Source organism: Dasypus novemcinctus, chromosome 18 (assembly GCF_030445035.2).
Source record: "Dasypus novemcinctus isolate mDasNov1 chromosome 18, mDasNov1.1.hap2, whole genome shotgun sequence".
Taxonomy (NCBI): Eukaryota; Metazoa; Chordata; class Mammalia; order Cingulata; family Dasypodidae; genus Dasypus; species Dasypus novemcinctus.
This window is the reverse complement of record NC_080690.1, coordinates 80435979-80449482: the sequence shown is the minus strand read 5'-3', so window position 1 is coordinate 80449482 and position 13504 is coordinate 80435979. Positions and strand designations below refer to the sequence as shown.

The 13504-nt window shown below is 69.3% G+C and overlaps 3 protein-coding genes across 4 annotated transcripts in view; all 3 read right to left on the bottom strand.

The window, feature by feature from the left end:
* The window catches only part of SSC5D (scavenger receptor cysteine rich family member with 5 domains), a 24268-nt gene extending 23962 nt beyond the window's left edge, over positions 1-306 (bottom strand). Inside the window, exon 1 of the mRNA XM_058279181.2 lies at positions 153-306. Coding sequence (XP_058135164.1) covers positions 153-306 — 154 coding nt within the window. The remainder of the gene's footprint in view (positions 1-152) is intronic.
* Positions 307-672: 366 nt separating this feature from the next.
* Positions 673-3115, bottom strand: NAT14 (N-acetyltransferase 14 (putative)). 2 transcript variants are annotated; one of them, XM_004478952.2, is made up of 3 exons: positions 2814-3115; positions 2508-2608; positions 673-1733 (listed from the first exon to the last, which is right to left on the bottom strand). In XM_004478952.2, exons 1-3 carry the CDS (start codon positions 3001-3003, stop codon positions 1185-1187), a joined length of 840 nt encoding a protein of 279 aa, XP_004479009.1. In that variant the 5' UTR covers positions 3004-3115; the 3' UTR covers positions 673-1184. The 2 variants fall into 2 exon arrangements, with proteins under 2 accessions (XP_004479009.1, XP_004479010.1); XM_004478953.5 differs by lacking the exon at positions 2814-3115 and having other exon boundaries at positions 2508-2777.
* A 419-nt stretch (positions 3116-3534) lies between these two features.
* On the bottom strand, positions 3535-10293 carry ZNF628 (zinc finger protein 628). Its single transcript, XM_058280852.2, is given in 4 exon segments — positions 3535-6206; positions 6208-6409; positions 6411-7215; positions 10121-10293. Coding segments are annotated over 3 exon segments (3579 nt in total). The 5' UTR covers positions 7211-7215; positions 10121-10293; the 3' UTR covers positions 3535-3629.
* Between the last annotated feature and the right edge of the window lie 3211 nt (positions 10294-13504).

The window sequence follows — 13504 nt, the reverse complement described above, 5'->3', positions numbered from 1 at the left end:
GGCGGCTCTGAAGCTGCAGGACGGGCGGGTGGCAGGGGCCGGAGGGGCAGCACCGGTGCAAGTGTGGCAGCACGGGCGGGCAGTGGGGGAGTGGGCTGCCCGGCCAGTGGGGGAGCGGGCTGACCACGGGGGTGGGGGGCTGAGCCGCTAACTAACACGAACTGCCGGGGCTGGCTCCGCCTGGGGATCCCGGTGCAGCCAGAGGGCTCGCAGCCAGACACGAGGAAGGACTTCTGGGATGAGGAAAGGAGACCGAGACGCCCCCGACCCCTGGTAGAGTTGAATGATAAGCCCTCGCTCCCCCATCGGAGGGGTCACCCCAGAGGGGGAGAACTGAGAGCCGGGGGTGAGAGGGGTGGGAAGGCCGCGGTCAAGGCTTGGATGGGGACGTGGGGCTCTCCCCGCTCCACGCCTCCTCTTACACACACACACACACCCTCGCACACTACACCAGGCAGCTGGGAGGTGGAAAGAATTCGGTAATGGGGCGCGTGAGTCAGAAGGGCTGGCTGGGGGCTGCAGTGAGCTCATCGGCCCCCTTCTCCCGGCCCGGCCCGCCACCGACAATTAACATCAACTTGGGGCGAGGAGGAGCCAGACAGAGGGGGTGGCGGTGGGGAGGGGGTTCAGAGACAGGCTGGGAAAGGCATCAGGGACGGGGAAGGACACACAGCAAGTCTCCAGCTTTATTCAGAAACGAGTGAAAAACCAGATGGCCTGGAGGCTGGGGAGAGGGAGGGGCCGCTGGCCCCTCTCAGCCCCCCAGCTTCCCTGAGGGCCCCCACCCCACCCCAGGCCCTGCCCTGCACCCTCCCGGACAGGCCACAGGCCCTCTAAAGAGGCCTCTGCCACCTAACTTTTGGGGGGCCTCCTCGCTCAGCCTCCTGCCCCCCAAATTTCTCAGTCTTGGTGGCGCGGCACCAGCTGGGCTTCTGCGGGCGGATGGACCGGGCAGATTTCTCAGCGCAGGCGGAATCCGAGGCGAGGGCGGGCGGGCTGACCTTTGGGGGGGCCCCAAGAGCCCGGAGGAAAAGAGGGATTCCACGCTCGGCGGTTCAGACGCTGCACGCTAGCCGCTGCGGGCACGGGAACTCCGTGGCTTCGGGGTTCTGAGCCCAGGGCAGGTTGGGGGACTGTGGGGACGGGAACGAGGGCCCCCGGCCCAGCGCGTGGGCAGCCTGGAGTCACAGGTCTTTGCAGAACTCTCTCACCAGCGTGTACCCCATGCAGCCCCAGCCCCCCTGGGCCTGGTAGCCGCAGCCCTCCAGCATCCCGGCCACCCCCCAGGCCGCCACAGCCACTGGGACCACGAGCTGGGCCTGGGGCTCGCCCAGGCCCCCAGCCCGGGCCCGGGCCCGGGATTCGGCGAAGGCCAGCAGCCTTGTGCCCACGCCCTGGCGGCGGTGCCGGCGGGAGACCGAGAGGCGGGTGACCCGCGCCCCGCCGCCCGCACTGGCGCGGGGGGCCAGGGCCAGGACCCCGCACACGTCGCCGGAGCTCTGGACGGCCACCCAGGGGCCCCCCAGGCCGCCCGGCGGGGGCAGCGAGCCCCAGCGGGCCCTGAGGCCCAGCTTCACGGCCGCCACTGCCAGGAGCACGGGCAGGAGGAGCGCCAGCGCGCAGGAGGCCAGGACGAAGCGCAGGCCGCTGCTGGCGGCCGCCAGGAGGAGCAGGGCGGGCGGCCGCGTCAGGGCGTGCAGGGCCACGCGGTTTTCCGTGTCCTTGACGCCGGCCTGCGGGCGGGAGGGGCGAGAGCAGAATCGGCCTGCAGGGCCCCCCGGCGAGAGGGAAGAGCGGGCAGGGACACGTCTGCGCTGCCCACAGGGCACGGGGCGCTGGATGGATGAGGGAGCGGACAAATGGGCACACGCGAGCGAGTGACTGAATTAGTCAACTTTAGCGCAGTTGAGAGCAGGAACGAGTGAAGGAATGGACAGCGGAATGAGTGCGTGAATGAGCGCCTCCGCGTCAAGGAAGGAGGGAATGAATGAGTGACAAGTGGTAAGAATGGGCCAAAGAATGAGTGAATAAATGAAGCCATGATGAACGAATGAGTGACCGGGGAGTGAAAGTGAGGGAGTGAATGAATGACTAGTGAGGGGAGGAATAAACGAGCGAATTAGTGAACGAACAATGAATTATGGAACGATTCATGAGTGGATGAATACACCGGTAAATTAGCGAGTGGATGAACAAACGCATGAGCGAATAATTGGATTGGTCAGTAAGTGGACGAGTGCATGAGCGAATGAATAAGGCAGTGACTGAATGAGTGAGTGGGTGAACCGGAAGCGGTGGGGGCGCCCGGCGCGGTCCAGGCACGGAAGTGGGCACCAGGGAAGTGGCTTCTGCGGGGTGCCGGGCGCCGGGGCGGGGGCGGCTGCGCCAGGCCGAGGATGCGGTCGGCGCGGCCCCCACGGGCGCCCCGGGCGAAGGGGCCGGCGGGAAGGGTCGAGGCGGCGGCCCCCGCCGGCTCCCGCCGCCTGCAGCGCCCCGCGGGCCCTCACCTTCAGCATCTCCAGCACCAGGGCCTTGTCCTCCTCCCGCATCTCCCGCACCGACAGGTGGCCGGGCGCCATGGCAGCCCGCGCCCGCGCGGAGCGCGGACCTGCGGGGAGCGCGGCTCAGCGCGGGCGCCCTCCGAGCGCCCCGTCCTCCCCAAGCCCCCGGAGTGGGGCGCACCGCCGACGCCTCCCAGGGCCGGGGCTCCCGGGCCCGCCCCCCCCCCTCGCCGCAGGGCCCCTCGCCCACGCCGGCCGGCCCACCACCCCCCGGCCCCGGCCCGCGCCGCAGGAGCGAGCGCTGCCGGGCACCTCCGCGGGGTCCCGGCGATCCCGTGACAGGGCTGGGGGCAGCAGGGTCGGGAAGGGTCGCCGGCGGAAGTGACGTGGCGGGGCGGGGCCTGCACCGGGCCTTAGCAACCGTCGCCAAGCTTCCAGGCGGGGAGCCCCCGGGTGGGGGGCGAGGGCAGGGAGGTGGCCCTGCCGCGGGCGGGGGAGTCATCAGGGCTGGGGTCTGCGGGAGAAGGCGCCGGAGCCCGCGCGTCCCCGCGCCCGGTTGCTAGGCGACCCGAGCGCCGCCACAGGGCCTGCGCCCGAGGCGCGCCTTGCGGCCTACCTGGGCGGGGCCTCGGCGGAGGGGCGGGGCCGCGGCGGAGGGGCGGGGCCGCGGCGGAGGGGCGGGGCCGCGGCGGAGGGGCGGGGCCGCGGCGGAGGGGCGGGGCCCCGGCAGCCCTAGGGACAAGCGCCCACCCGCACCCATTCTCCAGATGCGGGGAGGGGTGGGGTGATTTCCAATAAGCAAGTGGCAGAACCAGGTCGCTGACAGGACGCCTTCGCACCGCAGTTACCGGTGCCCCTCTTTTTCCGGGGGCGGGGGGACGGCCCCACATAGGAGCGGCCCCAAGACTCAAAGCGAGCCACCTGCGCACCTAGAGGCAAGAGTTAAGACTCCACGCTCCAGGGCCGCTGCTGCCGTGACATCGCCCCTTTCTGCTGCAGCCCACCAAAAAAGAAAACAAAACAAACACCAAAGGAGCGTCCAGGTCTTTATTAGCAAAGCCGGCCTGCGTCCCCGTCGCCTCGAGCGCAGCCGAGGCCCGCCACGGGGCTGGGTACCAGCAGGTCTCCTCAAAACGTGTGCACCAGCTGCACCGCGGGCAGAGTCTGCACTATCTGGATGGCCGGCAGGCCCGGCTGCGCCACGCCCCCAGGCCCGGGCCCGGCAGGGACCACCTGCACCATCTGCGAGGCGGGAGCCGAGGGGAGGCCTGCAGGGCCCGAGGCGGGGCCGGGCGGGGCGGGGGCCAGCAGCTGCAGGGTGGCGGGACCCCCGCCCATGCTGCTGCTCTCCAGCAGCTCCGGGGCGGGCGCGCTGCGGATGATGAGGAGTTTCTGCCCTGGTGGGCCCGGGGCCGGAGGCTCGGCCAGCCCAGGGGGGAGGGTCTCCACCTCCTGCACACACAGCCGGGTCTGCTCGCCGTCGGCCCCGCTCAGCACCAGCACGCTCTGCAGCCCCTCCTCTGTCTGCAGCGTCTCAAAGTGGACGTCCTGGACCACACCGGCGCTGGCCTCCCCGTCCCCCGCCTCCCCCGGACCAGGGCCTGGAAGCAGCTCCTCCGCGGCCCCACTCTGAACCACGAGCAGGTTGGGGGCCTCAGCAGTCACAGCTCCCCCACTGGAGCTGGAGAGCTGGCCTGCCACAGGCTGCAGCTGCACCGTGGTCACCTCCCGGGCCGGCTGCAGCTGGACAGTGGTCACCTCCCGGGCTGGCTGCAGCTGCACGGTGGTCACCTCCTGGGTCGGCTGCAGCTGGACAGTGGTCACTTCCCGTGCCGGTTGCAGCTGCACGGTGGTCACCTCCTGCGCCGGCTGCAGCTGGACAGTGGTCACCTCCCGGGCTGGCTGCAGCTGCACGGTGGTCACCTCCTGGGTCGGCTGCAGCTGGACAGTGGTCACTTCCCGTGCCGGCTGCAGCTGCACGGTGGTCACCTCCTGCGCCGGCTGCAGCTGGACAGTGGTCACCTCCCGGGCCGGCTGCAGCTGCACAGTGGTCACCTCCCGGGCCGGCTGCAGCTGTACCGTGGTCACCTCTTGGGCCGGCTGCAGCTGCACCGTGGTCACCTCCCGGGCCGGCTGCAGCTGCACGGTGGTCACCTCCTGGGCCGGCTGCAGCTGGACAGTGGTCACCTCCTGGGCCGGCTGCAGCTGCACCGTGGTCACCTCCCGGGCCGGCTGCAGCTGGACAGTGGTCACCTCCCGGGCTGGCTGCAGCTGCACCGTCGTCACCTCCTGGGCTGGCCGGAGGGGTTGGAGCTGGACCCTGCTCACTTCCGGGGACCCTGCCTCCCCACCCCCGACATTCTGCAGCACGATGAGGCTCTGCCCTCCCCCACCAGCCCCCACACTGCTCCCTCCCTGCACCCCCAGCCCCCCAGGGCCTGGTAGCCAAACCACTCCAGCCCCTTGGCCAGCTTTCCCCACCACCTGGGGGCCTGGCCGTGCGCGGCCGCCCCCGCCACCAGCAGCAGGAGAAGGCAGCAGGATGAGCTTGGGGGGTGCAGGTGGGGGTGGCGGGGCGGGGGGCTGCACGCTGCTGGGGATCAGCTGGAGGCCCTGGGCGGTCTGCACCAGCAGGAACGTCTGCGAGTTGGGGGCTGCGGGGCTCGGTGGTGGGGCCTGGCCTGTGCCCCCCGCCACCTCGAGGGACAGCGTGGCCTGCAGGTGAGGGAGGACGTGGACATCTTGGGTGGCAGGCGGGGCAGGGGCGGCAGCCAGCGGGGCGGGGGGCTGGGGGCCTGGGGCGGCGGCGCCGGGGGACGGGTGGGCGGGGGCGTGCGTCCTCAGGTGCCGTTGCAGGTAGGCGGCCATGACGAAGCCGCGGCCGCAGACCGGGCAGGTGAAGGGGCGCTCGGCCGAGTGCGTGCGCTGGTGCAGCAGCAGGTTGGAGGAGTGCGTGAAGGTCTTGGGGCAGAGCGCGCAGCGGAAGGGCCGCTCGCCCGTGTGCACGCGCTGGTGCTGCCGCAGGTTGGAGGTCTGCGCGAAGCTCTTGCCGCAGACGCCGCAGGCGTGGGGCCGCTCGCCCGTGTGCACGTGCCGGTGGCGCCGCAGGCACGAGGTGTTGCGGAAGGCCTTCCCGCACTCGCCGCAGGCGTACGGCCGCTCGCCCGAGTGCAGCCGCAGGTGGTACTGGTAGTGCGACGACCACTTGAAGGTGAGGCCGCACTGGCCGCAGGTGAAGGCGCGCAGGCCCGTGTGCACGCGCTGGTGGATGGCCAGCAGCGAGGAGCGCTTGAAGGCCTTGCCGCACTCGCCGCACTGGTACGGCCGCTCGCCCGTGTGGTCCCGCAGGTGGTAGCGCAGCCCCGAGGAGCCCTTGAAGGCCTTGCCGCACTCGGCGCACTGGTACGGCCGCTCGGCGGCGGCGGGCGGCGGCGCGGGCAGCGCCGGGGGCTCCTGCGGGCAGGTGACCTCGGCCGCCGCGGCCTGCGGGGGCGGGCGCCCGGCCGCCGCCTCCTCCACGTGCGCCTGCTGGTGCGCCAGGAGGCTGGCGAGCTGCGGGAAGGCGCCGTCGCAGCTGCCGCAGCGGAAGGCCTGCCCGCCCGCCGGCCCGTGGCCGTGCTGGTGGCGGGAGAGGCCGGCGCCGCTGCGGAAGGCCTTCCCGCAGGGGAGGCAGGCGAAGCCCGGCGCGGCGGGGGGCGGCGGGCGCGGGCGGCGCGGGGGCCGGCGCCGGCTCAGCCCCGGGGACCGGCGCGGGCGCGGCGGAGGGCGCGGGCGCGGGCGCGGGCCCGGGGCAGGGCTGGTGGGCCAGGAGCAGCTCCTCGCTGCCGAAGCCCAGCTCGCAGCCGTCGCAGCGGTACACCAGCTCCACCGTGGTCTCGGCGGCGGCCAGGAAGAGCTCGGGGACCACGCGGCGGCGGCGGCGGCGGCGCGGGCGGGCCGTGCGTCTGCAGGTGCCGCTGCAGGTAGGCGTCGGACGCGAAGACCTTGCCGCAGGGCGCGCAGCGGTGCTGGGGCGCGGCGGGGGCGCCCGGCGCGGGGGCGGCGGCGCCGTGCGTGCGCTGGTGCAGCAGCAGGTTGGAGGAGTGCGTGAAGGTCTTGGGGCAGAGCGCGCAGCGGAAGGGCCGCTCGCCCGTGTGCACGCGCTGGTGCTGCCGCAGGTTGGAGGTCTGCGTGAAGCTCTTGCCGCAGACGCCGCACGCGTAGGGCCGCTCGCCCGTGTGCACGTGCCGGTGGCGCCGCAGGCTGGACGAGTTCTTGAAGGCCTTGGGGCAGTCGGGGCACGGGTAGGGCCGCTCGCCGGTGTGCTGCCGCAGGTGGTACTGGTAGTGCGACGACCACTTGAAGGCCAGGCCGCACTGCGCGCAGGAGAAGGCGCGCAGGCCAGTGTGCACGCTGCGGTGGATCTGCAGCAGCGACGAGCGCTTGAAGGCCTTGGGGCAGTCGGGGCACTGGTAGGGCCGCTCGCCGGTGTGGCCCCGCTGGTGGTAGAGCAGGGCCGAGGAGCCCTTGAAGGCCTTGGGGCAGTCGGGGCACTTGTAGGGCCGCTCGCCCGTGTGCGTGCGCTGGTGGTGCAGGAGCCGCGAGGACCACCGGAACGCCTTGCCGCACTCGCTGCACTCGTACTGCGCCGTGGGCGCCGCGGGGCCCGGCTTGTCGCCCGTGCCCTCGGCCGTGGAGGCGGGCGCCATGTCGCCGTGGGAGCCGACCATCACACCTGGCGGGGGAGCCGGGTCAGGGCCGGGGCCGGGGGTGCGCCCGCACCTCTGCCCAGGCACTGGCGGGTAGGATGCCCTCCCCCGCCAAGGGTGCCGCTGGCTGGGGCAGGCAGGTCACCGCCGGGGGAGCTGGCCATCTGCCCAGGGGGCTGGCGTGGCTGGGCAGGCGGGGGGCTGGGAGGGCCTAGGCTGCACCCTCCAGAGGCAGGGTGACCACGCGCCAGGTGCCACACCCGACCCTTCCCGAGTGGCCTCTACCAGCCTGCTGGCCACGCCCCTTGGGTACCCCCACATCCAACACCCCGGGAGCCCACAGACCTGCCAGCCGCTGGCCTCCCTCCTTCACCTCTTGACAGGGTTCACTCCTGGCCCCACTCGACTGCCGCGGCAGCCACGGGGGGAGGGGGCTGCCCCGGGACAGGCTGCATGGCTCCCGCCCATCGCCCGCCACGGCCACATGTTGCTTTTCTCCCCCACTCCAGCTCCTCTTCCCAGCCTGCTCTTAGCCACTGAGGATCTCACTAGCCATAAAGGCAACGGGAGAACAGGTGTTCACAGGTACCCCCACCACACCCGACCTCGACTTCTCAACCGGGGCGGCTGTGCCCCCTGACCCTGGGCAGTGTCTGGAGACACGCTCGGTTGTTCCAACTGGGGGCGGGGCAGGGACGCTGCTCAACATGGTACAGGACACAGGAGGGCCCCCAGCAAAGGACGATCTGGAGCAGAAGGCCGCAAGGCCCAGGCAGGGCGCCCTGCACCTCCCTCACCTGCCTGCCCACCTGGCGGCGCCCAGCCGGGCTCCTGTTGCTCACAGCCTGGGGGCAAGACCGCTCTCGCAAGGCCCCCACCCACTCCAGCTGCCTCGGCAGCACCTCTCTCTGGTCACTCCCTCCTCACCCTCCTTTCTGTGGCTTCCAGGACAACCCGCTTTCCGGGCCGTCCCCCCACTCCACTTCCCAGTGAGGGAGGCCCAGGGCTCGGGGGTGCTCGGGCCCCCTCCTTTACCTGCACTCTCCCTAGGAGCACCCCCCAGTTCTGCACCTCTGCGGCCTATAAACGGGTGCTCCAGGTGACTGCCTCTGCCCAAACGCCTCCTCCAACTCCAGGCTGCCCCCAACACACCACTGGGGTGTCTAATTGACACCCCAAACGGAACATGCCCAGGATATAACTCCAGATGGTTGCTCCTGCTCTCCCACCACCCAGAAAACCCCAACTCCACCCATCTGGGAATCGGCAGCTCTATCCATCCCTGTTCTTCCAGGCACTCAGGCCAAAACCAGGGGTCCTCTGTGACCCTCTCCTTCTCCCACTCCCTATAACCAAACTACTCCCCTGGGACCTGGCCCCTTCCCACCAAGTCCCCCCTGCCACTGCTGCCCACTCCTCAGCGCTGCAACAACCTCACAGCCCTCGTCTCCCCAGGGTATCCCCAGCACAGCAGCTACAGGAGACCCGGCAGCGCAGAGCTCAGGCCCCTCCATCCTCAGCTCAAAATCCCTCCACAGCTCCCAGCCCGGGGCAGAAGGCAGGTCCTTCCCGGGGCGGGCAGACGCCCTGGCCTCTCGCCCCGGGGCCCCTGATGTGTCCCCCTGATGGTCTCCGGTCCCTCTGCCGCTCCAGCTGCCAGGCCTGGCCAAGGCTCGCACTCCCCCTCAGGCCCCAGACCCTGGCCCAGGGCGCCCTCCCTGACTGCACATTGCGGACTCGCACCTCCAAGTCTCGGCTGAATGTCACCTTGGTGAGACGGGCCGGGGCTCTCCCACTTAAATCCACAACCCCTTTCAGTGCTCCCTTCTCCTGCCCCGCCTTACTTTTTTACTCAGTAGCGTTTGTCGCCTTCTAGCGTCCTATATAATCAGGGTTTCTCAACTCCTGCACTATATGCGTTTGGGGCCGCATAGGCTTTCTTGGGGGGGGGGGACGTCCTGTGCATCGTGGGATGTTGAGCAGGATCCCTGACCTCCACCCACTAGATGCCAGGAGCGCCCCACCCCTCCCCACCCCCGCAGGCGAGACAACCCGAAACGTCTCCAGACCCTGGCAGACTGGCCCTCGCCTGGCAAGCCCTTCTCTCCACTCTCCACCAAGCTCACTCCTCCTCCAAGTCTTTCCTGAAATGTCGCCCCAGGCGGGCAAACCCGACCCCAGTTGGGAACCGCTGCGAAATGACGTCGGTGCTCCCTGTTTTACTAGCTGTCCCCCCATCGGAGTAGGTGCACGCCAGGAAAGCAGGGACCTCTGCCGTGTCCACTGCTGCCTCCCAGCAACTAGAACAACGTCTGGCACAGAGTTCGCGCTCAGTAAATATGCTTGAATGAACAAAGGCCGGGCTTCCCCTCGAGAGGCTCCCAGCACTCCCTTCAAAGACATAAGCACCCCTTCCAGGAGACTAATTGTCGCAAGGAGCCGCACGAGCCTTTGGGAAGGCCGGGCGTGGTCCTAAGCACCAGGCCCGGGCCCTGCCAAGGGCGGGGCCCCTCCGACAAAGTCAAGGGCACCCCTCCAAGCCCGGGCCACACCCTCTCCTCGGCCGCACGTCCCCTTTAAGAGGATGCTCCCGAAGCGAGGCCAGCTCCACCTTTCGTGTGCTAAGCTAAGGGTAGCTTTGAAGCAACCAGGCTTGAGGAGCTTCCATTTCAGCGCCTGGGAAACTGTCAGTGGCCTTTGGCGGGATCATTCCCTCTTAGACAGAAAAAGGAGCGGGGTGGAGGCTTCTGCACGGCACGCTTCTGCAAAGTAAGCCGCTTGCCCTTTAAGAGGGCGGAGCCGGCCGAGCGGCCCAAGTCGGGGGTGAAATAGAGACCTTCCCTTTAAGGCGTCCCTTCCGGCTTCACGCTCACCGCTTCCCAACGTCTCCGCCCTCCGGTCCCTCCTCCCCCAGCCCCTCCGGTCGCTCACCTGCGGCCCCGGCCGGGGGAACGAGGTGGGGGGAGCCCCGGGACCTCCCCGCGGGGGCCGACGGGAAGGCGGGGCCCCCGCAGCGGCGGTGCAGGACTGGGGGCCGGGAGGGGGGCGGGGGCGCGCTCCCTCCCAACGGCCCCCGGCGCGAGGCACCCAACCTTTATCGGCGGCCTCTCGCGCACACAAACCCCGACGTCGCCGTCTCGCGTCACGACGCCGCGCGCGCATTCCCGCCCCCCAGGGCTCCCATTGGCCGCCGGCGGCCTCGCGGCGCTCACGGGCGGGGGCGGGCGCGAGGCATGCTGGGAGTTGTAGTTCCCGCCGGGCTGGGAGGGGACGCCGGTTCGTACGTTCCTCTACATTAATATCCATTCTTTATCGTCCCTAGAGAAGTCCCTTCGGGGTAGCGCCGTTCCGGGGAGGACGGGGAAACTGAGGCCCAAGCCAGTGCGGCTGCAGTGGGGCCCCGGGCGAAGCGGGGATCCTGACCCCGCCCTCCGGAGCCCCGGTCCCGTGCAGGAGGCTGCCAGGGGCACCAGGGAATCGGGAGCCTCCCGACGCAGCCTTAGGGCAAGACCGAGCTGCGCAGCTTCCCTGGGAGCCCCTCCGCCCCCAGCCCCTGCTCCCTCGGGGTTCTGCAAAGCAGGGCTTCTCCACGGCAGCACAGTGCTCTTTGGGGCGCAGTAACTTTGTGGTGGGCGCTGCGCTGTGCATTGTAGGATGTGGGGCAGCACCCCTGGCCTCCATCCACCGGAAGTCAGTAGCCTCCACACACCCTTATGACCACCCAAAGTGTGTCCTGACATTGCCACGTATTCCCTGGGGAGCAGAATCACCTGGATTGGCAATGCCTGCGGGCCCCCGGGCGGGGCCGTTGGAGATGCTGCTTCCTCATACCAGCAGCCCCCTGGAGCCCTTCCCCATCCTTGGCTGGAAAGCGGGGTCCCTCCTTACTCGGTCAGCTGCCCTTCTCCCTATGTTCCATGACAGCAGGATTGGGCCTGTCCACCCACCTGTCCCGGGCTTGCAGCATGAGGGTCAGTCGGAGGGTACTGGACTGTTGAGTGGGTGCTGATTTTACAGCCGCTGGTGCCGTTTCCCAAGACCCTCCAGGCAGGCTGGAAGTCCCAGCCCCAGCTGACCTGCGCTGATTCCCACCCTGCCGGGCCCTGCAGGGTATTGTGATGTCTCTGTGAATCCATGCGTGGGAAACCCTCGGCACCAAGCTCAGCGTAACCGAACAACCCCACGTCAGGGAGGAGACGCCCGAGGAGCACCCTTCGCCTTGAGGAAAGAGGAGAAGAGGGAGGCCGGAGAGAGAGTTCTGCCCCCTGGGTCCCGTCCCCCCTGCATCCGCAGCTCCCCACCAGGCCCCCACGCCAGGTCCCAGCTCCCTAACCTCACCCCCGGGGGCGGAGCCACGCTGGGATGCCCAGCTGGCTCACAGGCACGCCGACCCCATCACCTCAGGCCACTGGGGTCTGCAGTCGTGAGAGGAGCCCTTCCACGGGGCTCTGCGGGAGGTGGGAGGGGCAGAGGCCGGAGCCCCTGGCTCCCACCCCTGGGCCTGGCTGCTCTTTGAAAAGAGCTCGACAGGCTTGTTTTCAGAACAGCAGCGACAGCCCCAGGGAGCCAGCAGTTACCTCCAGCCCTGAGCCCAGTCCAGCCAGGGAGGAATCCCTGGGGGCAGGCGAGGGGTTGTGTGCCCTGGGTATCAGCCCTGCGCCCGCCCCTCAAGGGGCCTTCGCACTGGAGACTCCAAGAGCCAAAGACGCGGGCAGATCACACCAGTCAGGGGTGCTGGTGCCAGGCTCTGGGCACCCGCAGCCCCCACCCCAGGTGGTGTCCTGGGTCCTGGGTACATGGGGACAAAGGTGACGGGTGGGGAGGGAAGCAGACAAAAGGCCTGGGCCCGGGAAGCAGACTTGGCCCAGTGGTTAGGGCGTCCGTCTACCACATGGGAGGTCTGCGGTTCAAACCCCGGGCCTCCTTGACCCGTGTGGAGCTGGCCCATGCGCAGTGCTGATGCGCACAAGGAGTGCTGCCCCACGCAGGGGTGTCCCCACGTAGAGGAGCCCCACGCGCAAGGAGTGCACCTGTAAGGAGAGCCGCCCAGCGCGAAAGAAAGTGCAGCCTGCCCAGGAAAGGTGCCACACACACCAAGAGCTGACACAACAAGATGACGCAACAAAAAGAAACAGATTCCCGTGCCGCTGACAACAGAGGCAGACCAAGAAGACGCAGCAAATAAACACAGAGAACAGACAACCGGAGTAGGTGGGGGGAAGGGGAGAGAAATAAGTAAATAAATATTTTTTAAAAAGGCCTGCGCCCTGGCAGTTGACAGAACCCTCCATGGGGCGCGTGGTGGGGGCAATAAACACGATGCCTGGTACGCATCCTGTTACGGGACGCTAAGTGTCTGGGAGGAAAGCAAAGCGGAAAATGAGTTGGACAAGGAGTGTCAGGGGCTGGTGGCGTGGGGGAAGCCCTGGCGTTTGAACCACGTGGTCCCCTGATCCGCCCAGCTCCAGGCCCCAGCAGCACCCTGTCCTCCCAGCTCCCCTCACCCCACCCAGATGGAGCCTCCCGCCTCCATCGCTCCTGGTGCCCCATTCATCCCGGGGCCAGGGGTCGGGGCTGTCGTTTCCTGAGACCTACCCAACCCCCCGCCCCAGCCCTCATCCCCAAGCCATTCTCTAAAATGCCTGGAAAGGGTCCCTCCCGCCCCCAGCCCGGAGGCAGCCTCCTGGCCAAGCCTTGGGCGCGGGGTTACCCACCCCCCTCGCGGGCAGGCGGAGCAGAGGAAACGTCTCTGGGTGAAAGCTGGGGGGCCCTGACCCTCTTCCTCTCAGGGCCCTCGAGATGCCCCATCTCCTCTACCCCCCCAGCCCTGCCACCCATTCTATGGAAGGTGGGGGCTGTTTTGCAGAACTAGGGCTCTGGGGTGGCCCTGCCCGCCTTTACCACAGGACGGGGAGGGGTTTGGTCGGGTGGGCTGTGCCCTGGACAGTGCTCCCCCAGGGTGCCTGGCTCTCCAACCCACCCCCCTTTCCTGGGGAAGGGGGCGAGGGCGGGGATTCCCGCGGGTGGAGGCTGGATCCGGCTTTGGCTGCGCGGTCCATCACCCGCCTTGGTGACGACGCAGCCCAGGCTCACTGGAGACCCGCGGTGTAAGGGCGGGGGTGGAGGGTGCCCCCCCAGCATCCGCCTTGCCCCGTCTCTGCGAAGTGGGGGAGATGTTTGGACGAGGTGTCTGGAGCAGGGCTGGACTGCCAGGCCGGGGACTGAAGCCGTCGCTTTCCCGTTAAGGAGAGAGGGCAGTGGTGAACTGTGGGGGGCCACCCCCAATGGCAGGGCGCGCCTCCCACGGGCTGAGGA